The sequence below is a fragment of the Triturus cristatus genome, chromosome 2_1 (assembly GCF_964204655.1).
Source record: "Triturus cristatus chromosome 2_1, aTriCri1.1, whole genome shotgun sequence".
Taxonomy (NCBI): domain Eukaryota; kingdom Metazoa; phylum Chordata; class Amphibia; order Caudata; family Salamandridae; genus Triturus; species Triturus cristatus.
In genome coordinates, this window is record NC_140581.1 from 277,701,021 (window position 1) to 277,725,878 (window position 24,858).

Here is a 24,858-nt window from a genome sequence, read left to right on the forward strand (position 1 = left end):
AGTTAAAAATAGTCTTATATACCTGGGCTTTCAAACTTGGGGATAGAAGTATTTTCGATGTTAGAGAAAGACTCATGTCAGTGTCGACGTTGGGGTTAGTGAGCTTCAGCGCCCACGATGATTCAATTTGTTCCAGATCATCGGGAGTTCTATCAAGAAGCATGGCCAATTTTTATCGATTTCTTCGCTATAGCATCTAGAAATGGAATCTTTTCCAATGTAATCTTGGGGGTCTTTAGACTAAGAATATTTTGGATCTGAATAAATTTAAAATAGTGGCTGTTAGGAATTTCCAAAGCATTCTTTAACACCGAAAACTGGAAATATGATGTTCCCCCAGAAAAATCACCAATTGTTCTTATCCCCATGCTTTCCCACTTTTTGGCCATATCATCATTAACCTGTATGGACAATAGTGACGAATGTCACAAGGGAGTGTATTTGTTAAACTTCGGGATTTTCATAAGCCTCGAAACCTTCTTCCATATTTTCCATGCGGTGGTAATCACCTTAAATGTAACCTTTTTATAATAGCTTGGTTCTACTTGTTTCAGAAGAAGTCCTTGGGCTTTTTTCCCAATAGAACGTTAAAAAATGATGGGTATTTCTATATCTAATCTAGTTCAAACTAAGCAAAGGGGCTATTTGATAAAGAAGGGCCGCCCAATAGTACAATGTAATATTAGGAATTGTTAGGCCGCCCCTACTATGTGGTAGAGCTAGATACTTCAAAGATCTCCTAATTTTCGCATATTGCCAAACAAAGTTTGAAAATAATGATTCTAGTGTTTCCAAGATATTATCTTCTACCGCCAGTGGTATAGCCCGAAATAATTACAGTACTTTCGGGAGCACATTCATTTTTAAACAATTGCCCCTACCGATAATAGATAGATGTAAACTATTAACCCTCCTTTGGTCTTTCCCTATGTTTTTAATCAGGGGATCATAGTTATATTTATTGATATCCTCTATTTTGGCAGAAAAATGAACCCCCAGATATGTGGCTTTGTCTGATTTTCTGGGGTCATTATATTCAATGTTATCAGTACATAAGATAACAGTTTTTTCTTTATTAAGTGAATAGCCTGACTAGCGGCCAAACTGTTCGGCAATTATGTCTATTTCTAAAATTGCCTCAGCTGGATTTGGTGTTAATATTGCCACATCATCAGCATAAGCGAGAACTTTAGTCTCATAAGCCCCAGTAATAATTGGTTTAATTTTCAGGCTCTGTAGCAATCTAGGGGTTAATATACAGGGCAAATAAAATCAGAGAACAGGGACATCCCTGTCTTGTCCCCCTGGATATATTAATAATATGTGATTCTTTACCCATTAATTGCAATCGAGCTTTCGGTTGTAAATACATAGCTCTGATTGATTTAATAAGCTGGGGCCCAAAATTATTTATCTCAAGTATCGCCAATAAAAACTCCCAGGACACCCGATCAAAAGCTTTCTCGGCGTCAAGAGGGATCATAGACATCTGGTCACCCGTCTCGGACATGATGTCAAAAAGCGAGATGACTGCGAGTATGGTCTGTGGTACCTTTACCGGGGATAAAACCATGTTGCCAAGGGGAGACCAGATGTTCGATGACCATCCCGAGCCGATTAGGCAAACTTTTCGCATATCATTTTGAATCTGAATTGATCAGGGAGATTGGTCGGTATGAAGATGGATTCTCGATAGGTTTGCCTTTTTTAGGAAATTTAATTATATCTGTCTCCTTCCAAGAATAAGGGGGAATTCCACTTGATTGTACTCCGTTAAACAAATCCAATAGAAGAGGTAATATTAAATTTCCTAAAATTTTATAAATCTCTATGGGAATTTTATCAGGACCTGCAGCTTTACCTGAGGCCAGGTCAAAAAGGGCTAATTGGACTTCTGTAATACTAAATTCTCTTTCTAGTTCTTCTCTAGTTGGGTCGTCCAGATCTCTTCCCAGTTCAAGGTTTGTAGACAATTTTATAATTGCATCCCTGACTTCCGCAATGTTTTTCGGGGTATCATCTTGATATAGCTTTTGGTAGTAGCGTTGAAATCCCTCAATGTGCGTAAGGCTAATAGCTTACCTACCCTTTCTCCATAGGAGCTATTCAGATGTGACTGAAAAATTTCGGCGGTTAACCAGCTGTTTAATCCTGTTTTTAAAACCAATATACGATGAAGAATATGGACCCCATCATCACCCTACATTATTGTTGAAACATGCTCTTCCTCAGCTCTAGCCAAATCACGTAGCAGTTGTTGATTTTTAGATTCCTATCTTTTTTTTACTCTTGCTGTGTAACTAATAGTTTCTCCTCTAAGAGTGGCCTTAAAACAGTCCCAAACAGCCCCTCTAGCCGCACTGTATTGATTCATATCAAAATATCTTTGTGCCCATTCCCTAATAAATGTTATATATTCTTCGTTAACAAGGAGCTTTCTGTCAAACATCCACTTAGTGCGGTGTCTGACAAAGCTAGTTAGGTCTATAACTAAAATTAAGGGGTTATAGTCTGAAATTGTTTTCGGGAGTTTCATAATTTTCGCTTGGGGTACCAGGTCTCTTGTTGCAAAAAAAATAGTCAATCCTAACATATTTTTTATGTGGATATGAAAAATGGGTATATCCAGGGTCGGATTGATTTTTTAGATCCCAAAGACCCAACAAACCATGACTATTTTTAAGTTGGGTTAAGGCACTATATACTCTGGGTTTTCGACCTACATATCTAACCTGGTTTTGTCTCCCAGGTTCAGAGTCTAAAGAGATATTTAGGTCTCCACAAAAAATTATGGATTTTGGCCAAGAGGTGAGCTCGATTTCGAGATTCTTAAATATGTGCGGGTCATCTTGGTTTGATCCATAAACCGAGCAAATATTAATGCCTGATATAAGTTCTATAATGGCCCACCTCCCCAAGGTATCCGCTACCTTACGCTTTACAAGTCCCAGTGATGTTTTAGCTAGGATAGCTACCCCACGAGTATTAGAGGTTTAACTTGTACAAGCTAGAATATTATACCCCCAAACCTTTAATAGTTCTCTTTTCTCCCAGGGTATGTGTGTCTTTTGTATGCAGATTATATCCATTGAAGTTAGCTTCATTATTCCAACAAAGCGGACCCTATTAGCCCTATCATTCAGGCCCACCACATTCCAGGAGCAGATTGTTATCTTCCCCATTGAAGTCTCCTAAATAGTTCCAGAAACCCCTTTATCAGCATCCAAAAGCCCTTGTCAATCTTCCAAATGTATCTTAGTTCTTTTATTACTTGTGTTTTACTTATCTTTATTAACTGTTTCACTGTATCAATAATATTTCTGGCAATGCTCTTTTTACTTTTTTTGTGTTTCAACCCCCCCCTCTTCCCACCACCTCCTCCCTTCCCTCCCATCCCCATAACCCACCCTTCACCCCTACTGAGGCATACAAACTCCAACTAGAGTCTGTTGATGATGAACATGCGACAAATGACCAAAGCTTAATCGCTATGGCTTTCGCCATGCTATACAGGTGCTCAGCTCTATAATTCGACCGAGTACTCTTTGTGTTTTTATTTTTTTTTACATATGTACATATTTTCAGCCTCCCCCCCCCTTTTTTTTCCACCCCCTCCAGCTTATGTTAACCAAAGTAGAAGGTGGAAAAAGCTAGAATCAGAACATATAGTTCCCTTTAAGCCATTGAGAAAGAGGACCCAATATATACCGTAATAACAAAACTAAATGTATCCAAGAGGGGGTGATTATAATCTAGCCAGATAACCCATCTAAATACTCTTTGGCTTTTATCTCCGAAAGAAAAAAATTGGTTTGTCCCCCCAAATCACTTTAAGTCGAGCAGGGTTATTGAGATAGGCCTGGGCTTTCTTATCCTGGAATGGCTTGATTAATTGGCGTAGTCTCCACCGTCAAGAGCAAAAATCTGGTCATACAAAATAGGAAAACTCATTTCTAACTCTCTTCGATTTCGGTCTAGCCTTTTCAAAGACCGCTTGGCGGAGCAGAAAATTGCCAAAATAGACCAGGATGGCAAGAGGAAAAGCCCCTGCTTTTGCCGGATTTTTTATATTAAAGGGAACACGGTGAGCGCGTTGGATTTCTAAGGCCCAGTTCCACCCAGTTAGTTCTGGCATAGAGTCACGAAAGAGTTCCACCACATAAGAACGTACATCCTCACCCTCCACCCCTTCGGGAACCCCAAGTACTCGTAGGTTTGTCCTTCGCTGGCGGTTCTCAAATTCCTCTAGTTTCCATTTGCCATCCGCCAGCTGTGCCTCATGAGAATCTACTTGTGTTTGGTTTGATGCCAGTTCCGACTCAGTAGAAACAATTCTAGATTCTAAATCGGTGAGCCGATCGCCAAATGCACTGCATGTTTTTGTTAGTTTGCGAACCACCCCTTGCACCTTACGCATGGCGGCTTGGGCCTTGCGTCCATCTTGACGTGTCTCTTCACGGTGCATTGAGATGGCCTGCAGTATGGTATCTAAGGTTGGGGCAGTTGAGTTTGATTGCTCCGGGTGCTCCGGTTGTATAGCGTTTAAAGTTTTCGGGTGATCGGTAAATTGGGTTGTGGGGGTATAATCCCAGGCCAAATCCTTTACTCCATGTCTCTTTTTTTTTTTTTTAAGAGTAGCTTTTGTTTTTGAGCTAGGATCATCTCCCTGATCACTGCAGCTCTCATCTGTGGTAGATGAAATATCTTCCGACCATTCACCCCTATCTGAGAAAAAAAGGAAATCACTAGGGTCTTTCTCCAGTTCATAAATCTCATTCGCTGCAGCTTGTGAAGCCTGCTGTGTTTGGGAGATCTGCGGCGGGATGGGTGTAATATTAGCCCCTGCTACTCTGCCAATCAACGCTCAGGGACCCCCCTGAGTTGTAATCATCATCCCGAGGGGCAATCGCCATTTGTAAAGTGCCCATCGAGTTGAGCAAGGTCCCCCCTCCATCAGCATCAGTCCCTGCGACCAAAGGGGAGGGTAAACTAAGCATACCTTCAGTCGCCATCGAACTGATCGTCGCATCCTGCGCCAGCACCGGCGGCAGCCTCCACGGGTCCGATCCTACTCTTCCTTTGATGACCCGGAACTGCTCTCGCGGCTGCTCCCCGCAACACCAAGTCAGCAACAGTAGGACCGCCCGGATGTTTTTTCTGAGTATCAGTTACACGTCTTGCCTGGGAAGGCGGCTGAATGGAAAAACCGGGCACCTCCACTGCAGCTTCTCCGGATCCAAGACCAGCCGACTCGGGGACCTCACGCAGTACCAGTCTTGCTGCCCTAGCCATGTCAGCGGCCGCATTCGGACCCATCGGAGCCATTCCAAGGAGTTCACCAGGGCCGCTGCGTCCAGCGTCAACCTCCGATGGCGAACACGATTGTTGATACCGCTTCGCTTCCGCTGTGAGGTATGCACTCCCCAAATACCTTAGGATGGCAAGCCCTATAACAGTTCCTAAAGTATATAATTGTTTCCAGATAGGTTTAGTCTCCTCGCCGCAAGACCCCGGGAGCATTTCTTTATGATTTAGTATCTTTTAGCTCAGCATTATCACTATATCTTCTTACTAGGGAGCTCTGGTCATTCTCGTGCGCACTGTAGTCTCACATGATCCCCATCTTGCCTCCGTGAGGGTATCCTAACGCTGAGCAGATGTGTGTGTCAACCCAACCCCTGTTCAGTAATTTTGATTCACTGGTGGTGAGGGTTCGTTGGCTCAGATTAACAATCAGGTTTTCTCCCCACTTGTCCCTGGTTGGGGAGTTGTTTTGCTCTTGCCCTGTGTATTGTGCAGAAAGAGGGGAGGGCTCCAGTAGGCATGAGACTGTTGTCTTCTTCTGTCCCTGGATGGTACTCGACCCTGCTATAAAAAAGAGGGATTGTAAAAATGTGGTGGCAGTAGTTGGAATCTTGTCATCGGGTGATAGTGTGGGGGCATGGTGTAGTTCTATGGTCCCGGGGGCCACCAATGTTGTTGTTGGGTATAGAATGAGTTGTTACCCCACCACCTTCCACAGCTTCTCCTCATCCTAAGTCTTGATGTTTGATTTATTTCTTGTTCAGAGTCACTGGACGATTGGTCAGAGTCTGATGGAGAATAGCCTGACCCCGATGTGGAGTATACAGATCCATAACCTCAACCCTGTTGGTTGAAATGAGATCGTTTGTAATCATCAGAGGTATAAGGGTAAACCTTTTGTAAAGCAAAACGTGTTGAAACTTCTTGATTTTGGATGCAAGCAGATTCTTTTTATGATCTTTGTTAGTTTCCTCCATGTTTCTCTTGAAGAGAGTAGCTGAGATATTGGTCTTGAGTTGACCCTCTAGGAGTTGGATGTCAAGAGAATGACATCTGCAGTCCGCTTTGCTATACTCATAATTAAAATCAGCCAGTCCCTCGTGCAACGCCATGCGATCAAAGACCAGTCCTTTCTAAATACTTTATCTTCAAGAAAGAGTCTGGGAGCGTTGGTTACAATGAGACCAATGAGAGCACAGTTACCTCTTACATATTCAGTCATTATTGCCCCATGAGTTAAGGTACGTGTGTGTGTTCTTTTTAGGGTTAGGAGTTTCGTCCAGTCATCGGACTGTGTGATTGTATCATTGGTGTGTCAAGAAGACTCGGAGTGGTTAGGATATCCTGAACCTTAGAGTCATCAAAAGCTAGTCCGCTAAAGTCTGTCATGTTTGAAACTGTGTAGGATATAAAGGAAGTCAAGTGATGTTAGAATACTGTCAGAGGTTATAAAGAAAGAAGGGAGTTCACACTGATTTGTTTGTAGTTTTGATTTGTGAGGGACCAGGGCTATTGGATAACACTGAGCAGCAAAAGGCACTAAAGTATCAATTAGGCAATTAAGTCTTGGTTTATTTATTTAAGTGGAGCACTAAAAGGCAGAGAGGTAGTCTCAGAGCAATAGGACTTGTGCGACTTAAAATTCTACAGAGGATTTATTGTACAATTGATCAACTGAAATTACAGAAAGACCTCTGAGGACATGGACAGGAGGGGCGGATTTTCATACATTATCTGGAACTGTCCAGATCAAGGGCCTGATTAGGAGTTTGGCGGTACGTGGAGTGCCAAACTCACGGTGGTGCAACATTGGTGGTCCGGCTACTTCCGCGCAGGCTGTCCGATTGCCATATTACAACTTTGGCAGCCGGACCACCATGGAACCTGCCACAACTGCCGGGCATCCGCGATCCCTCACCGGAGGCACATTTCGTATCCCCTGTATTTATGCACCCCTGTTCATGCCCGGCATGGACTGCACAGTCCATGCCGTGCAGGAACATGCTTTGGCACTCCCATTCCAAAGGTCATGTATGGGCCTTAGAACTGCACTGCTGCAGGACTGCTAAAGCACCACCTGCCAGATCACAAGGAAACACAAAATCTGAGGGGGAGGTGGCGGTCAACTTTGGCAGTGTGGGAGCAGGGCAGTGCCGTGCAGCTCACTCCCACACTGTCAAATGCGTAATCAAGGCCCAAATGTTTTGGAAGAAAATAAGACTACTGTCCTATGCAAAAGATGTACCCACATAGGATGATGCTGTTGTGGTAGGTTTGATTGGCAATGTGAGAGACCTATCTCGAGAGCTCGGTTCCAAAATAGGAATGTTCCAATAGGAATGTGGCATATAGTGGAAAAGGGGGAGAGGAAAGACCGCAGTCCATTGGTGATGGCACTTTAGACCTTGAAATAAATTCCTGGAAACGGCCTACAAGTCTGAGAGTCATTCATAACTAAGACTTACAAGATGCCAAGAGTCCAATAGTGGGGAGAATCTACGGGCACTGTGGTACTTTTGCCTACAACCAGTTCCCAAAAACACATCCGGGCCATACTACTCAACTGTCGTTCAGCGAATAAACACGCATCTGACATAGCTGACCTCATACTAAACCAGGAAATTGACGTAACCATTTTAACAGAAACATGGCTTTCTGACTCGTCCTCTCCATGCTTAGACCTATTAGTTCCCCCGAACTACCGGATTTTAAGACAGGACAGATGTCACAGAATGGGAGGAGGCATTGCCTGTATACACAGATCAGACATAACCATCACAAAAATACAGGCTGACCCCTTAGAATCGTGTGAATATCTGGGCATGTCACTTAGATCGGCAGATAACCAAACCTGTAAATTACATGCAATCTACCACCCACCTGGTACTAAGAACATGTTCATAGACCAGATGATAGAAATTATAACCTCCAACTCTAATCTGCAATCTAATGATATCTTCCTAGGAGACTTCAACATTCACTGGGAGGATAACTCTGATAGTCAGATCGCACTGTTTAAAGCATTCCTGGAAGAGCAAGCGTTAGTTCAAGGATGTCAACTCCCTACCCACTCTAAAGGCTCCACCTTAGATTGGATATTAGCAAAAGAGAAAGCGATCGAGAAAATCGTAATCACCCCTTGTGATTGGTCTGACCACCACATAATTTCATTCGTAATTCTCCTTTCAGAAAAACCAAATCGACCGCAAAATCTATTAAACCAAAAAAATGGACCAGGGACACCAGAAGAATTATCTTGGAAAATGCAGCAGCGCGCTGTGAACTAGACCTGCAGCTGCCTAAGAGCATGGTTGACGTCGATGACCTCATGCTGCACTATAACAAGACAATGTCAAGCATCATCGAGGACATAGCCCCACTTAAACTAAAAAGAATCTCTGACAAAGACAAAAACCCGTGGTTCAACGGCGCCCTTAATGAAGAAAGAAGGTCTCTAAGACTCTCAGAACGTAAATGGCGACAACACCCTTCGTCGCCCCACTTAACCCAACTCAGACAATCCAGAAAAGCTTACAATAAAAGCATTCTAAAATCTAAGAAAGACTTTTTCAGGAAAGAACTGGATAATGCAGTAAACAGACCAAGGAAACTATTCGATCTTCTAAAAGATCAATCAAATAAATCTGCCAAATCCACACCAACCATCACGAATACGACCTTGAATAGTGAAGACTTCTCCGTTTTCTTTACAGACAAAGCCAATGCACTGGAGAGGGAGCTCAAAAAAGCAGCCGAAAACATGGAAAGAGATATGGACTTCTCAATGGATCAGCATAATCAACAAGAATTAGAAAAACCAAAAAACAAGGCTCAGTGGTCCAGATTTAAGCCGGTCAGCGAACTAGACATTGCGAAGATCTTGTCAACCACTAAACCTAACAATCACTACAACGATCCCATACCGGCAAAGTGCTGGTCTGCGATAAACCACCTACTAATCCCATCATGGACATAGGTCATAAACGCTTCATTGTCACAAGGCCAAATACCGGCCTGCCTAAAAACTGGTCAAGTCATTCCCCTCTTAAAAAAACCTACAGAGAACCCATCTGATCCCAACAACTTCAGACCAGTAACAAATATTCCCATGCTAGCAAAAGTTCTGGAAAAATGTGTCCAACAACAACTGAGTCTTCATATTTCGAAATTCAATCTTTTAAATGATTTCCAATCCGGTTTCAGACCAAACCATAGTACAGAAACAGCTATTCTGCAGATAGTAGATGACGCTTTACTGGCACTTGACCATAACAAAACATGCCTCCTTATCCTGTTGGACCTGTCGTCGGCTTTCGACACGGTGAACCATGAAAAAATAGTCGATCGGTTGAAAAACAGAATGGGTCTAGAGGGAACTGTCCTTAAATGGTTTAGATCCTTTCTCGAGAATAGATCACAAAAATTCATAGTCAACCAAACCCTCTCAGGACCATCCAGCAACAATATCGGAGTTCCGCAAGGGTCAACACTATCTCCGGCACTATTCAACCTATACGTAGAACCGCTAACGGATATACTACAAAAAGCGAACATTTCGTTCCACATGTACGCCGATGACACCCAGCTGTACATCAAGGTCTCATTATCTGAAGAGATAAAGACCATGAACCATGCACTTTCGAGAACCATCCAATGGTTAACGGCTAACCACCTGAAGCTAAACGCCCAGAAAACAGAATTCCTATTGATTACACCCCAAAAAAGCAAATCAAATATAGTAGAATGGACCAACACTATCACTGCTCTAAAATGTACTCCGAAGATTGTCGACTCTCCTAAGTCTCTGGGAATTACTCTGGACAAAAACCTGAACATGTTAGCTCACATTAACTCAATGGCAAAAAACGCCCGCTTCCATTTAAGTTACCTGCGGAAATTAAAACCATTCCTAAATAACACAGATCTCAAGACAGCAGTTCAGGCACTGGTTATATCAAGGATTGAGTATGGTTGCACAACTTTGGCTGGCCTCCCCAAGATCTCAACAGCACCACTGAAAGCATGTCTGAATGCTGCCACAAGACTTATATCTGGATCCAAAAAATTCGACCACATCACCCCTCACTTGAAAGCCCTTAACTGGCTGCCCTTCGAAGCAAGAATTCAATTCAAGTTGGCATGCATCACGCACAAAGCATTACATCTCAAAACTCCAGTTTACCTCGCAAAAAAACTCACGCTATCAGGAGGGTGCCGATTTTCCAGGACCCTTGCAGACCTTCTACTGAAACCGGCTCGCTTTTGTAAGAAAAGAACTTATGATAGAGCATTCTCCGGGGCAGCTCCAAGAATCTGGAACGCTATCCCCCCTAACATTAGAAGAATTCCTTCCATCACGGCATTCAAAAAGGAAGCAAAAGCATTCTATATGAGGAAATTTCTCCCATAAGTACATCTTGGTCACAGTCTACAAACCTATCATGACTTTTCCATGTGCCCGCTAGCTGCTCCCTAACCTTACATGGGCCTGTATATACATGTTCGAATTGTAGTCTTTTACTTTAAACTACTCATGGTAATTCAATATGTGTATATATTATATTTTGCTGCCTAATGCTCTGTTCTAAACTTGGTAGGCATCTAATGACTTGTAATGTATTCGGTTCTGTTTCACCGAAATTAAGTTGTAAAGCGCTCTGATACCCTACGCAGGGTCATGTCCGCGCTATAGAAAACACTAAATAAATAAAAATAAATAAATAAATTGAACCAATGGTGTTCAAATATGGTTTTGTCTATGGCAGTGGAGATCTGAGTATGATGAGAGAGGATGCCCAAAAAAATCTGCAAAGATTTGGGAGTTTTGGAGAATTTTCAAGAGTAAAGGAATGGACTGGCATTGGAACCCAAGAAGAGGCCTTTTAACTGTCAGTGCCTGACTCTGAAGTATGGAAGGGAAACTAGTAGTTATTCATTAATATGATGTATGACAACAATAATGAAAATGAGAGTTGGAATCTGCAGACTGTATATCAACGTGTGCTGCATTTTTTTTTATCAGCGATTCTCTTGTTTCGTTAAAAATAAAAAGCGATAAAAACGATTTTAAGTATGAACTGAATGAGAAGATGGTAATGGTGCAAAAGGGAATATAAAAGTTGGTGAACGAGAACTATTGAGAAGTCAGCTCCACGGACACGGACAATCTATTTTCCTTGGCTACTCTCTGCCTGGCAATGAAAATGTTCATCCTTCTCAAAAACATACACAGCGACATTTCAAAGATGCAAAAATACTGTGTCAAAGGATTAAAGAACACACCATTGGTAAAATACATCAAAGTGTCCGCTCACAGTGTAAGGAACCTTTACAACTTATGCCCAACTCTAGGATGCACATAGAAACTCATAAATAAAGTCAGTATTTTTGTTGCAATCATGGAGAAATATATTAATAGGTATTAGCACCTAATCGCACAATGTGAAGGGACAGACAGAAAGAAGAAGCCATACCGCAGCATGTGTAGCCTCAATTTGACTAACAAAGGTTTACATGCACTGCAATAGATCACATGTGCAGTTTTATGAAGAGGTATAGGTTTGTTGACTAAATACCTGCTGCTTTTCCATACGGTCCCGTGCAATTTGGTAACGTCTACAACCATCAGACAATTTTTCACGGACATGAAGCATCCAACATAATGCACACAGCTCTCTGAAGGAACCTAGAGGAGATAATTGCACTGCAATGATCCTCTTAAAATATCAAATTAAATACAAACTACATACATATATGGTAAAAATAAATTGTATATACTGCCACAACAGCACTAATCAATTTGCTAGGCCATGCATCAAACAAAAAGGTTTACTTCGATATTCCGCAAAATAAATGTCAGTAGCTCTAAAACTTCCCCTTCTCCTAAAACATATAATTAATGTAATGACAAAGAAAGAATAACTTTTGCATACTGTGTGTACTCATTTTTTGGGTTGAAGCATTCTCTATTGTTAAGAAAATTCCCCATTATTAAGAGTATTTCACCTCCCATTGGCGACCATCTCAGGTTAACCTAGATAACTTGCTTCTTATAAAAATATGTGTAGGACTTGAAAACAACCCTAGCGTGTTCGCAAAAGGCAAAGGAATGACATATTAAAGTTACAAACCAATTATTTTACAGGAGACATCATCAAGTTTGTCTCCAGCAGGTCCTGGCTTGAAGGTTGAATTGGTGCGTGAATAATTTAGCAATGATTCGGGAAGCTGACTCAGTGGAAGAAGGAGGCATTTTGCTCTGATCTAGAAGTAAAGACAACATAACCAGAATGAAAAATAATGCATTCAAAATTAGGACACAAAAAGAAATGTGAATACTTAAGTGGAAAGAGAGTGGGTGCGTACAAACGTGCACACCTCCTTAGCCTGTCTTTTCTTTCTTTTTTTTTTTAAATCTTGTTGTAAACTTCTATTAAGGTGAATTTACTTCTGACTGATATCTCTCGAGATAACTATATATTTATACTAACGAAGACTAGTGCCTCTGTAAGTGAGGTTGATAACGCACTCCATGGGAAATGCGATTTTTGTACCTTTATTAACTTCGGCACCATTTAACCAATCTTGGTGAACCGTAGGATATCAAAGACACTGCAAAACGGAACGTAGATCAGACAAAGGTTCAAAAGGTGCACAGAAGCTTGTCCCAAAATAGTTTCACTCACCGATGTAATTTTTTTTTGAAAATATTTTTTTATGGAGTGTCACATTGAGATTACATTCACACATTGCAATTAATAATAGTACTGGAGATTGTTCTAGTATGTCAGTGATCCGAGACTGTGCTCACTGATTACAGTCCTACTGTCAGAGAATAACAACAGTATCCAGCGATTGCAATAGTTATAAGCGACAGAGGTAACCAAACCATTACCCCAGGCAGTTAGTGTCACTTCTGATAAATGCAGATTATTACAACACCCATGTCAACTCACTCCCACAACAACCCTCCCCCTACCATACCCTAACAAAACAAAGAACCTAAGTGCCGCTGCTTGGCATAAACACCCCGCCGATGTACCGGCGCCAGGTGCGTGCCAAGCTCAAAAACCCCAACTAGGGGTCTACACCGAGGGGGGGTGGGGGGGGAGGCCAAGGAGGGAGGGAGGGGCTCCAAGGGGAGGACAGGGGGGTGGGAAAGGATGGAAGATAATAAGGGGGGGGAGAGCAGGTGTAAGAAAAGATCATAGGAGGGCCATATGGACGGGAGAGAGTAGGGATCACTGCCGGGGAGAGGGGAGTACAATAATGGCACCCACCCAGGGCTACGACTAACATGCGCCCCCCCACTTTTATGTGTCTGCCCCACTCTCTCACACGCCATTTTGCGATACCCCGGGATCTAAGATTTCCATCGCCTTGAATTGTTCCACTAGATGAGCCCAATCCATTGAAATCGGTCGTTTCCTCAGGCCCCTATATTCTTCCTGGTATAAGGCCTCTTTCCGCCACTGCCCATCGGCCCACCTCCTCACGCCAGGCGTCAATTCGCGGTGCCCGGGTAGCCTTCCAGCGCTTCGTTATCATGCGTTTCGCTAATATCAGAGCCAGCCCTGCAAATCTACGCTGCAACTATGCTTTTTTTGGGAGGGGGAGTAGTCCTAACAGACAGGCCTCAATGGTGTCCCAAGGAGTGTGCCCCGTCACCACCGCAAGCCCTCGAGTCACCTCCAACCAAAACCCCCGCAGCTTTGGACAATTCCATATCATATGCATGAAATCAGCGTCTGGCGCTTGGCATCGTGGATGCCGTGGGGTACATCCTTTGTATCATTGCTGGGGCAAGATATGCTGTATGCAGGATAAACAACTGGATCGTTTTTAAGCGGCAATTCCGAGAGACTCTTCGGGGATGTTCTAGCACATGTGTCCATTCCCTATCGTCTAAATTCCGTCCCAAGACCAAGTCCCATTTCTGTCGGATATGCAGCAATGGAACAGACAAGTGCTCTCTCAGGCCACGATAGAGCTAGCGCACCAGGTATCGGCCATGGCCCATAATGTGTAAGGACCTCAGCAATTGGAAAGTTGGGGGCTCCACGCGATCCGTGTACCAGTAAGTTTGGATGATTCACTCACCAATGTAATTGGATTTATTATAGAAGATTCTTCTCCTTGCATAACATGACCGAAATTGTCATGACATAATAGCTTTTCAGTTATTCTGTGCCATTTTCTGATTCGGGAAAATCTTTTCAGTTGTTTTGGAGACAGGGCAAAATGTGATGATCTTGTGGGCATGTCAAAGTATTTCTATTTTCCTGAAAGTTTGAGAACTTTGCATCGCACATGCAGATTACAATTTAAGAAAGCATTAAAAATCATATGTTCAAAGGCATTTTTGCGGTCAGAAACGGCCCAATTCACAGAATCGCCCCGTTACTGACACCAAAAATACTTTTCAATATATGCAGAGCACAAACTGTGATTCAGTAACATGTTACAGAACGTCAACTTGTGTTTAGCGAGTCAGTGTTTGGAAGCGGCCTGTTTAAGGCGTCCCTTCCAAAGAACGAATTGCAGTGCTCGGTATGAACGTTTTGAGACCGAATTATGGTCGAAAAACACATTTGTTTTGTACCAACACCTCAAGCGTGGTGTAACCTTTCACAAAAGGGGAAGGGGTACCTGTGGGTCCCCTTCCCTTTTGTCTATGTTGAAATAAATATATATGTATTTTTTTTAAAAGCATTCTGCTGCATTTCAAAAACAAAAAGTTTGCTTTATTAAAAAAAAATCTCAAACCCCAGCAGGCCACAGCCCTGTGACAGTTGCAATTCTTAATGGGTCACAAATTGCCACCTACCGCATTAATATTCATGAAGTAGGTCTATTGTGAACGCATTAGGAATCGCTAAATGAAACTGAATTCATTTCATACATTATGAATAGCAGTTTCCATTTTTTCAAAATATTTTTTTTGCAATTTTAAAGGAATACACATAGGGCCTGCAGGGGAAACAACAAAACAGGATTCGTAATCGTTTACATTCCTTCATCTCAGCAGCAGTGGGCACTTCATGCAGGCACCCAACAATGCTGCATTAGACAATACAGCACCCATCATGACTCTGCTACATGAATAGGCCTAAGAGGAGAAAACATGAACTATAACATAGAAGGAGTAGTTTCTTTTCTGTAACTCCAGTTCTGTAGTAGGGGTATCTCTGTGATAGTCATAATCTAGTGAATAGTCCCGCCCATGTGCGCGGACCCCGGAGCAATAAAAATAATCTCTTAAGGTGTCAAATCATGCAAACCTGCATCCACCTTTAAGAGAGAATTTAATTTAAAGACAGATAATGCAGCCTATACCCACAGGCTACACTGTCCAGTACTTCAACTAGAATTCCTCCAACATCCACAAACAGCACTGCCTGTCCAGCTTTTCTCCACACAGGATAAAACCCTGCCTCTACCAGCAAAAGCCTCTGGAATGATAGAGAGGAAGGAATGGACAGACAAGCCCCATAGGCTGCCATTATGTGGCTGAGAACAGGATACTGTGCCTTTAAGAAAACTTTCCAGATTTCCAGAACCTTCCCAGTATCCCAGAATGCACAGCAGGTCCCTTCTACCTTCAGTTCTTTTTGAAGGCGTAGCACGCCAGACCTGTAGCATTCCTCACATGAAGAATTATCTCTCCACCGGGGAGGAGGGCGGGCGCTTATGACTATCACAGAGATACCCCTACTACAGAACTGGAGTTACAGAAAAGAAACTACTCCTTCTGTAGTAGGGGATCTCTGTGTATAGTCATAATCTAGTGAATAGAATGGCAAGCCCATCCCCACACAAAAGCGGTGGAGAACACACAAGACACTACCACTACTGTGCGAACAAATTCCGCAGCGAAGCCTGCCCAACCTGAGCATCTGCCCTGGCATCCGTGTCCAGACAGTAATGCGCAGCAAAGGTATGGACCGACTTCCAAGTGGCCGCCTTGCAGATTTTCCGCAATCGGAACATTTCGCAGCAAAGCCGTCGTGGCAGCTTTGCCCCTGGCGGAATGAGCCTTAGGTTTACCCCCTAAGGTCTTAGTAGCCTTTTGATAACACAATTGTATGCAGGACTCAATCCACCGAGAAATGGACTGCTCAGAGGTCGCAAGACCAGTCCTGACTGAGCCATAATTAACAAACAATTGGTCAGACCTACGAATATCCTTGGTCTTATCCAGATAAACTTTCAACACCCTCCGAACATCCAGGGAATGGAGAGACCTTTCCGCTGGCGAAGAGGGATTCTGAAAGAACGTAGGTAAAGTTATGGTCTGGTTGACATGAAAATCAGAGATAACCTTAGGAAGAAATTTAGGGTGAGTACGCATCACAACCTTAGCAGCCTGAAATACAGTATAAGGTTCTTGACAACATAATGCCTGAAGTTCACTCACCCTACGGGCCGATGTAATGGCCACTAGGAACGCCGCCTTCCAGGATAGGTGCTGCAATGAAGCCTTGTGAAAGGGTTCAAAAGGCTCCTTCATCAGTCTGGACAGCACCACATTCAAGTCCCAGGAAGGCGAGGGAAGTCTGACAGGAGGAAACACTTTCTTCAACCTTCCAAAAAATCCTTGACCACAGGGATCTGAAAGAAGGAAGTCTGTGAAGGACATTTCCTGTAAGCAGTCAAAGCAGTCAGATGAACCTTAATGGAATGGAAATTAAGGCCAGACTGCGCCAGATGTAAAAGGTACGGAAGGATGACATCTTCCTTACATGTTGTCGGATCAAAGTTCTTGGACTTACACCAGATACAGAACCTCTTCCACTTGTAAGCATAGGATGTCCTAGTGGAAGGTCGCTTAGACTCCTTCAGAATGTCCATACAATCGTCTGGTAGATTCAGATGGCCATATTGCACTATTTCAGGAGCCATGCCGCCAAACTCAAAGACGAGAGGTTGGGGTGCACCATCCGCCCCCCGAACTTCGTGAGAAGGTCCGGCCTGCACGGCAACCGCATGTGAGGAAGGAGAGACCGGTGAAGAAGGTCCATGAACCACCACTGCCTGGGCCACTCCGGGGCGATCAGGATCATCCGCGCCCTGGACTGGGACAGCTTGATGAGCACCGCCGGAATCAGGGGAATGGGTGGAAAAACGTACAGAAAGCAGTTCGACCAATCGATCCATAGCGCATTCCCCAGCGTCCCCCGCTGGTAGTACCTGGATGCGAAGTCTCGGCATTTGCTGGTTTCGGCGGTGGCGGACAGATCTACGTCTGGAGTCCCCCACCTTGCGAAGACTTCTCCTAGTACTTTGTCGTTTATGACCCATTCGTGGTTTTCCTGAAGCAGCCTGCTCAGTGCTTCCGCCTGAGCATTCCGCACCCCTGGCAGATGCGTGGCCGTAATCGTCAGCCCTCGGGTCAGAATCCAGTGCCAGATCGCCTGCGCCTCCTGTGACAGAGTGCGCGATCTCGACCCCCCCCGCTTGTTGAGGTACTACATAGTGGTTGTATTGTCCGTCCGTATCAGCAGCGAGTTGGTCTGGAAAGACGGCAGGAAGGCCTTCAGTGCCAGGAAGACAGCTCTGAGTCCCAGGAAATTGATGTGGTACGTCGACTCCAACGGGGACCACGCTCCCTGAATCTGCTAGTCCCCGGAATGCGCTCCCCAGCCTTGGAGAGACGCATCCGTCACGACACCTTTCGTGGGAATGACCTTGTGGCAGGGAACCCCCTGAGGAGGTTTTCCACCGAACACCACCACTTCAGAGACTGAAGAGCATGTAGCGACAGCCGTATCTTGTCGTCCCAAGAAACCTGTCCTCTGATCCCACCGATCCTCCAAGCCCTCCAGCAGTGGCCTCATGTGCAGCCATGTGTGAGGAAGATACATGACGCCATCGATCCCAGCAGCGAAGACACCCTCCTCACTGTTGTCGATGGAGCGGTCATAGGGGCCCGAGTCTTCCGAAGGAGTGACACTCGTCCCTCCTCCGAAGGAGACACGCTTACTGACAGCGTAGAGATGGAGGCCCCCACGTACTGTATGCCCTGGACCGGCGTCGGGACAGACTTGGACACGTCGATGTGCAACCCCAGCTTGTTCAAGAGAACGCACGTCTTCTGGAAGTGCGCTTGTGCTTCCGAGAAGGAGTTTGCCTTGATCAACCAATCGTCAGAGGCGAGACCGGCCCCACCGTAGGGGAGGGCATGATTATGAGAACTCGAGCCTTCCGAAGGATCGAAGAGTGTCTCCCCTCCGAAGGACACACAGTTGTTGAGCCAAGACAGACCTCGTGAGGTTGGTGCGGCGGCCCAAACGAAGTAAGAGAGAGAAAGTCCGAGTGAAATGCAGGCGCGCTACCTGAAAGTAGCTGCCTTGATCAACCAGTCGTCCAGAAACGGATAGACAACGACACTGTTACTCTCATATGCGCAGCCACTACGTCCTTGCGTATGGACCATTCCGAGGTGTTGGCTTCAGGCCGAAAGGAGGCACAACGCAAAGATAATGGTCGTTGCCCACTGTGAAAAGCATGAACTCGCGATAATTTCCCCGCCAGGGGTACGTGAGAATCTGTGGCCTCCAGATCTAATGCGCATAGTACGTCTCCCTGATGACGTTGAGGGGAAATCTAATGCAGGGACCTCCACCGGAATTTATTACTCTTTGACCCCACGAGTCGGCTTGTCGCCCGCCGAACACGGGTCCAAACTCGGTCATGTCTCCTTTGCACACTAGAAGGAACAGCGAGTACCATCCCATTCCATTCCGTCCCCGAGGAGCCGATCCCATCTTCCTTTACTGGAAGAGGGTGGTGGCCTCCTTCTACAACTCGCGCATCTAGCGCGATTGAGTTGGAGGGGCTGGAGGAGAACAGGAAGAGTCGCATGACATTCAGCACCTGAATGATTCAATGGCGGCCCGAGACCGCAGAAACAAAATCTGGGAGGCATAACGCCGCTGGAGAGGGCAGGCGGCCTTAAGCAGTTCTCCATGCCCCTCCCCACCTACAGCCTTCAAAGCCTCTGCCTCGGCCTTCATGCGGGCCACCTCGCTATCCGCATGGGAGCACAAGAGTTGTGGCAGAGAGCGGGAGATTAGAAACACCCTGCTGTGCCGCAGGCTTCAGAGATGTCAGACAAAGAGAAGTATGTCGCCGTAGAACAAAACCATGGCGACGCCCAGGTTTCGCCTGAAGCGAAATATCTGCTGCAGAGCCGAAGAAGATATCCCATCATGCCCTCTAGACTATCCCTGTCTCTGGGCAGGAGATCCACCCTCTGGGGAAGGACCTCACACAGGGATTTAGCACAACGGCCCAGCAAGAGGTTTCATCTGTAGAGTCTTACGCATCACTGATGTCAACTATACAGGCCGCTCCGAAGCCAGACTCCACTGGCCGGTGACCGCATACGAAATTTCCTGTACTGGAAGTCAAGAACCACACCCCAGTGAACAACCCGCTAAGGGGGAAATTCGTAAGAGCAGGAGAGCCCCTCTCCCTACTCACGTAAGATGCATCCCTGGCATGCCTGACCCGAGACCTTCCATAACGGTGACGACGGGATCATATGGAAGACAGCGAAGTCCATGGGACCGATGCCGGCTGAGGAGCCACAGGCCCCTCGGAGAATGGGAGATGAGCCGGAGAGAATTCTGCGGCATCCCCGTGGTATCACCCGTGGGGGCGGAGCAGGAGGCGACCTAGATGGTGAGCCGGTACGCAGACACTCCCAACTAAGCGAAGGGACCAAAGTCCCTCGCTTCTGAGCGGACCACGTATAAGTAGCCCCCCACTCCGAAGGGTTCCTCTGCGTCCAACCCCAGCTCAGCGTCGAGAGTCGACGTTGCCGGGAAAACGAAGTCCCCGCCTATGATGATAGGCTCCCTACGGAGCGAGGTCCAGAACGGGACCTCCCCATGACATCACCATCACTGCGACGTCACCACCACAGCGGTGTCGACCCTCACTTCACTGCGCCTCGACGCCGAGCATCACTGCGCCTCGACGCCGAGCATCACTGCGCCTCGACGTCAAGCATCGCCTCGACGTCAAGCATCGCCTCGACGTCAAGCATCGACGCCAAGCGTCGCATCGACGTCAAGCATCGCCGTCGACGTCAAGCCTCGGCGTCGGCGTCGACGTCAAGCATCGGCGTCGACGTCAAGCATCGGCGTCGACGTCAAGCATCGGCGCCGCCGTCAAGCATCGGCGCCGCCGTCGACGTCAAGCATCGGCGTCGCCGTCGACGTCAAGCATCGGCGCCGCCGTCAAGCATCGGCGTCGCCGTCGACGTCAAGCATCGGCGTCGCCGTCGACGTCAAGCATCGGCGCCGCCGTCAAGCATCGGCGTCGCCGTCGACGTCAAGCATCGCCGTCGACGTCAAGCATCGCCGTCGACGTCAAGCATCGCCGTCGACGTCAAGCATCGCCGTCGACGTCAAGCATCGCCGTCGACGTCAAGCATCGCCGAAGTCGACGTCAAGCGTCGACATCAAGCGTCGACATCAAGCGTCGACGTCAAGCGTCGACGCCATAGCATCGACGTCGGCGTCAGGCGTCGACGTCATGCATCGACGTCATGCATCGACGTCATGCATCGACGTCATGCATCGACGTCATGCATCGACGTCATGCATCGACGTCAAGCCCTCGACGTCAAGCCCTCGACGTCAAGCCCTCGACGTCAAGCCCTCCTTGACGTGGGCTTTTTCTTGGGGCGACGGAGAGCCTTCGGTGTCATACCTGCTCTCGACGTCACCGTCCTCGATGCTGACCACAGCATGGGACGTGGTAGAGGAGACCCAGAGGCTGAAGAAGATGCCTAGACAGGTGTCAAAGACAGAAGACACAGGCAAGCACAGAAGACAAACTCTGTGAGCTTCAGCTGTGGCCTTTATCTCCTACCGCAGTCAAAGCCCTTGTATAGAGGCAAGACAACTGCAGAAATTCTGCTAAAAAACCACAGCAGAATGTAGAAAAAGGCCAAAGACGTCGAGTGAAACTCAAAATCCAGAAACAAAATCACTAAAAATGAATAAAAGCTCAAAAAAAAAAATGAAGAGCTAATGCTCCAGGGTCCTGCTAGCAGGAGCCGGAAAAAAGAACTGAAGGTAGAAGGGACCTGCTGTGCATTCTGGGATACTGGGAAGGTTCTGGAAATCTGGAAAGTTTTCTTAAAGGCACAGTATCCTGTTCTCAGCCACATAATGGCAGCCTATGGGGCTTGTCTGTCCATTCCTTCCTCTCTATCATTCCAGAGGCTTTTGCTGGTAGAGGCAGGGTTTTTTCCTGTGTGGAGAAAAGCTGGACAGGCAGTGCTGTTTGTGGATGTTGGAGGAATTCTAGTTGAAGTACTGGACAGTGTAGCCTGTGGGTATAGGCTGCATTATCTGTCTTTAAATTAAATTCTCTCTTAAAGGTGGATGCAGGTTTGCATGATTTGACACCTTAAGAGATTATTTTTATTGCTCCGGGGTCCGCGCACATGGGCGGGACTATTCACTAGATTATGACTATACACAGAGATCCCCTACTACAGAACTAAAAAAAAATTATTTCCCAGTGACAGATGCCAAGTAGGCTTTCCGCATGTGCTTATGCGCTATTGCAGGTATCAACAAGGTAGGAACAGTCCCCAAGTCTCCATGGCGCAGAGGGCCATTGAGGTTTACCCCAAACTCCCTACTAATCCTGTCCCCAACCTGCTTCGCCAGTGCCATTATCATTGGTGGGGGGAGGTAGTTCCTAGATCTCATGTTCCCTGAAACTGTTGAGCACTTCTACCCACAGGTCTGCAATTGGGTTTTTAATGCACCTACTTGCTATGTGGGGGGCCGTTTGGGGATTTTCTGTGTCTGGCAATATCCCTGCAAGATATCTTCAATGCTAAGTCCAGGAATCGGTCACCTACTTTTATTCAGGCTTCCTGGCGTACAGACCCAGCAGGCATATTTCCACGGTATGCAATTGGCACCTTCCCAGCGTGCAACTAGAAGCCAAAACCGGTTTATGACAAGGCAACTACATACCATGTGGAGGAAGACCACATCATTCAAGGTGCATCTGGGCCAGCTATGGTCCGCCGTGTGGAGCATGGCATTGAGTCTGTGGGGTGTGGAATACCTGCAATGTAGGTAGTTTAACTGTGTAAACCTAACTCTAGTATTGAGGGTGAGAGTATATGCACGCCCCAGGGTCTGGTCCCACTCATTCCCATAAAAGGTCTGTCAATAATCCCCTCCCACGTGCTCTTCAAGGTCAGCAAATTATCTATGCGCATGTACAATGCTGGTTTGTAGAACCAAGACACCAAATGGTAATCCTCACCTAAATTTAGTAAAGGTTGTAGCAGGGTGTGGGTTGGGGGTTCGGGTTCCAGGGCGCCCAGAAGTTGCTGCACCGCTCCAGTTAGTGCCTCTCTGAGTAACAGTCCCCCAATGTTTACATGCCCACCTCTATCTGGGGCCAGAACCAGCGAGCTGTGAAGTACCCACCCCTAGTAGTCAGAAGGCCTATCATGGGAGTGCTAGAATCATACAAAGTGGTTGTCCCCAATCGGCGGTGCATCCCTTTCCAACACCTGAGGGCGATCCAGAGGGTCTTCAGTTTATGCAGCGACGTAAGCTTGACTCCCAGGATCAAGCCAGCAGCCCGACCTCCCTGTGCTGGTAGCCATATTCACCCACCTCAGTCAAATTATGTTTTGCCAGACAGCGGGTGACCCACTGCAATTGTGCCACCAGGTAATAGAGCTCGTAATCCGGGCCGCCCAGGCAATCCCTAGTTATCGGTTGTTGTAGCATACCCAGTGCCACCCTGCCTCACTGCCCATCTCATATCAGCTTCCGGGTCTGGGTGTTAAAGTAGTGACTTCACAATCCAGAGATCCAAATTGGGAGGTTCACAAAAAAATAAAGCACCCTTGGTAGGATCATCATTTTGGTCAACGCACTGCAGTCCATAACAGGGAGCTGCAGCATGTGGCAAAACGGCACGCTGCCCTAAAGGCCCAGCAGCAGCCAGCTAAGGTTGCCCTATCTGGTATCCCCATCGGTGTCGTATACGCTTATCCCAAAGTACTTCGGAGTCCTGGGCTCCCAATGGATTACGAGGGTCTGCACTGGGTCCAGGGTCTTGTGCAGCTGGCCAAGATGGGGAAGGCACAGGATTTTTAACAGTTTTTGTGAAGGCCAGACACTTGTCCGAACTCATCAAACAGCTGGATGCTTCATGGGATGCTTGTTAGGGCACTCTGCAAAAAGATCAACATGTCATCCGCATACAGTGAACAGGTGTGAAGACCATACTGCAATGGAATCCCCTCATCCCAGCACATTAAGTGCAACAGACAAGCAATGGTTTGACTGCTAGAGCAAATTGCATTGGAGAGAGGGGGCAAACCTGCTGCATCCCCTTCGCTAATCTCGATAGGGTCAGAGATGCATTTGCCCATACGCACCAATGCCCTTGCATTCACATACAGCAGCGTAACCCAATATCTTAGGCATGACCGCATGTAGATATTTCCACCGAAGAGTATCAAAGGCTTAAATATATTCACAGAAAGGATTAAACCTTCAGGGAGCTGGGCTGTATCCGCTTCATCCAAGATCCGGTACAGACGCCACATGTTATGTAATAGGCATTGTTTGAGAATGAAGCCATTTTGGTCCTAGTACACCAGCTTAGGGAGGTACAGTTGCAGTCTGCTTGCTCGCTGCCCAAGCACACGTTGGAGGACTTTGTAGAACGTACAAAGCTGGGCAGGGGACGCCCTGGCTCTCAGAAACAGGGGGAGGCGCGGAGTCGTCCCTGATTCAGGCACGGGAGACAGGGCTTTAGAGCGATCCGGGTCCTGCGTCGCATCAGGAGACCGACAACGGGGGGTGGTGGGGGAGGCAAAGAGCAATGGTGCTTCTTCGCCTTCTTGTGCTTCAACTTACCCGAAGAGTTGGACGAGGTGTGGTGACTCCGTAGCCTGTTTCAAGACCTTCCCCTTGAACGTAACCGGGAGCAAAGCGGCACCGACTGCCGGGCCTCCGAAAGCTTTCTGAACCGCTCCCGCAAAGACTTCGGATTCATGGCATGACAGTCGGAGTACGACTTAGAGTTGTGGTCGCACTCCAGGCACCAGAGGCACGCAAGGTGCGGATACATCACGGACATCATCTTGTATTGTATTGTATTGTATTAGAATTTATATAGCGCAACTGTGACCCTACGGGTATCCAGGCGCTCTGACAGAATGGAATCAATAGTGCTGAGGGGGGGGGTTGGTCAAGGGGCCATCAGGCTACTGGAAAGAGCCAGGTCTTAAGGCTCTTTCTAAATTCCATTAGCGAGTTCATCTGTCTAATCCCCTGGGGGAGCTCGTTCCACATCCGAGCACCCACCGTACTGAAGGCCCTTCCGCCCATCCTTGATCGTTTAAACCTAGGTTGTACCAACAGACTGGCGTTAGAAGAAGGCTACTGTCTTGAGGGAGAATAACGGGTAAATCTTTCCTGAAGAGGGGCTGAGCCCATCCCGTGGGTAGCTTTGTAGATTAAGCAAAGGGACTTAAAAAGAACCCTTTCT

At 46.4% G+C, this 24,858-nt stretch overlaps 1 protein-coding gene across 3 annotated transcripts in view; it reads right to left on the reverse strand.

The window, feature by feature from the left end:
• The window catches only part of CPLANE1 (ciliogenesis and planar polarity effector complex subunit 1), a 2,680,747-nt gene that overhangs the window by 1,936,932 nt on the left and 718,957 nt on the right, over window positions 1-24,858 (reverse strand). For all 3 annotated transcript variants that reach the window (XM_085631095.1, XM_085631092.1, XM_085631094.1), the window contains exons 21-22: window positions 12,435-12,567; window positions 11,880-11,989 (exon numbers count right to left, since the gene is read on the reverse strand). In XM_085631095.1, coding sequence (XP_085487221.1) covers window positions 11,880-11,989; window positions 12,435-12,567 — 243 coding nt within the window. The remainder of the gene's footprint in view (window positions 1-11,879; window positions 11,990-12,434; window positions 12,568-24,858) is intronic.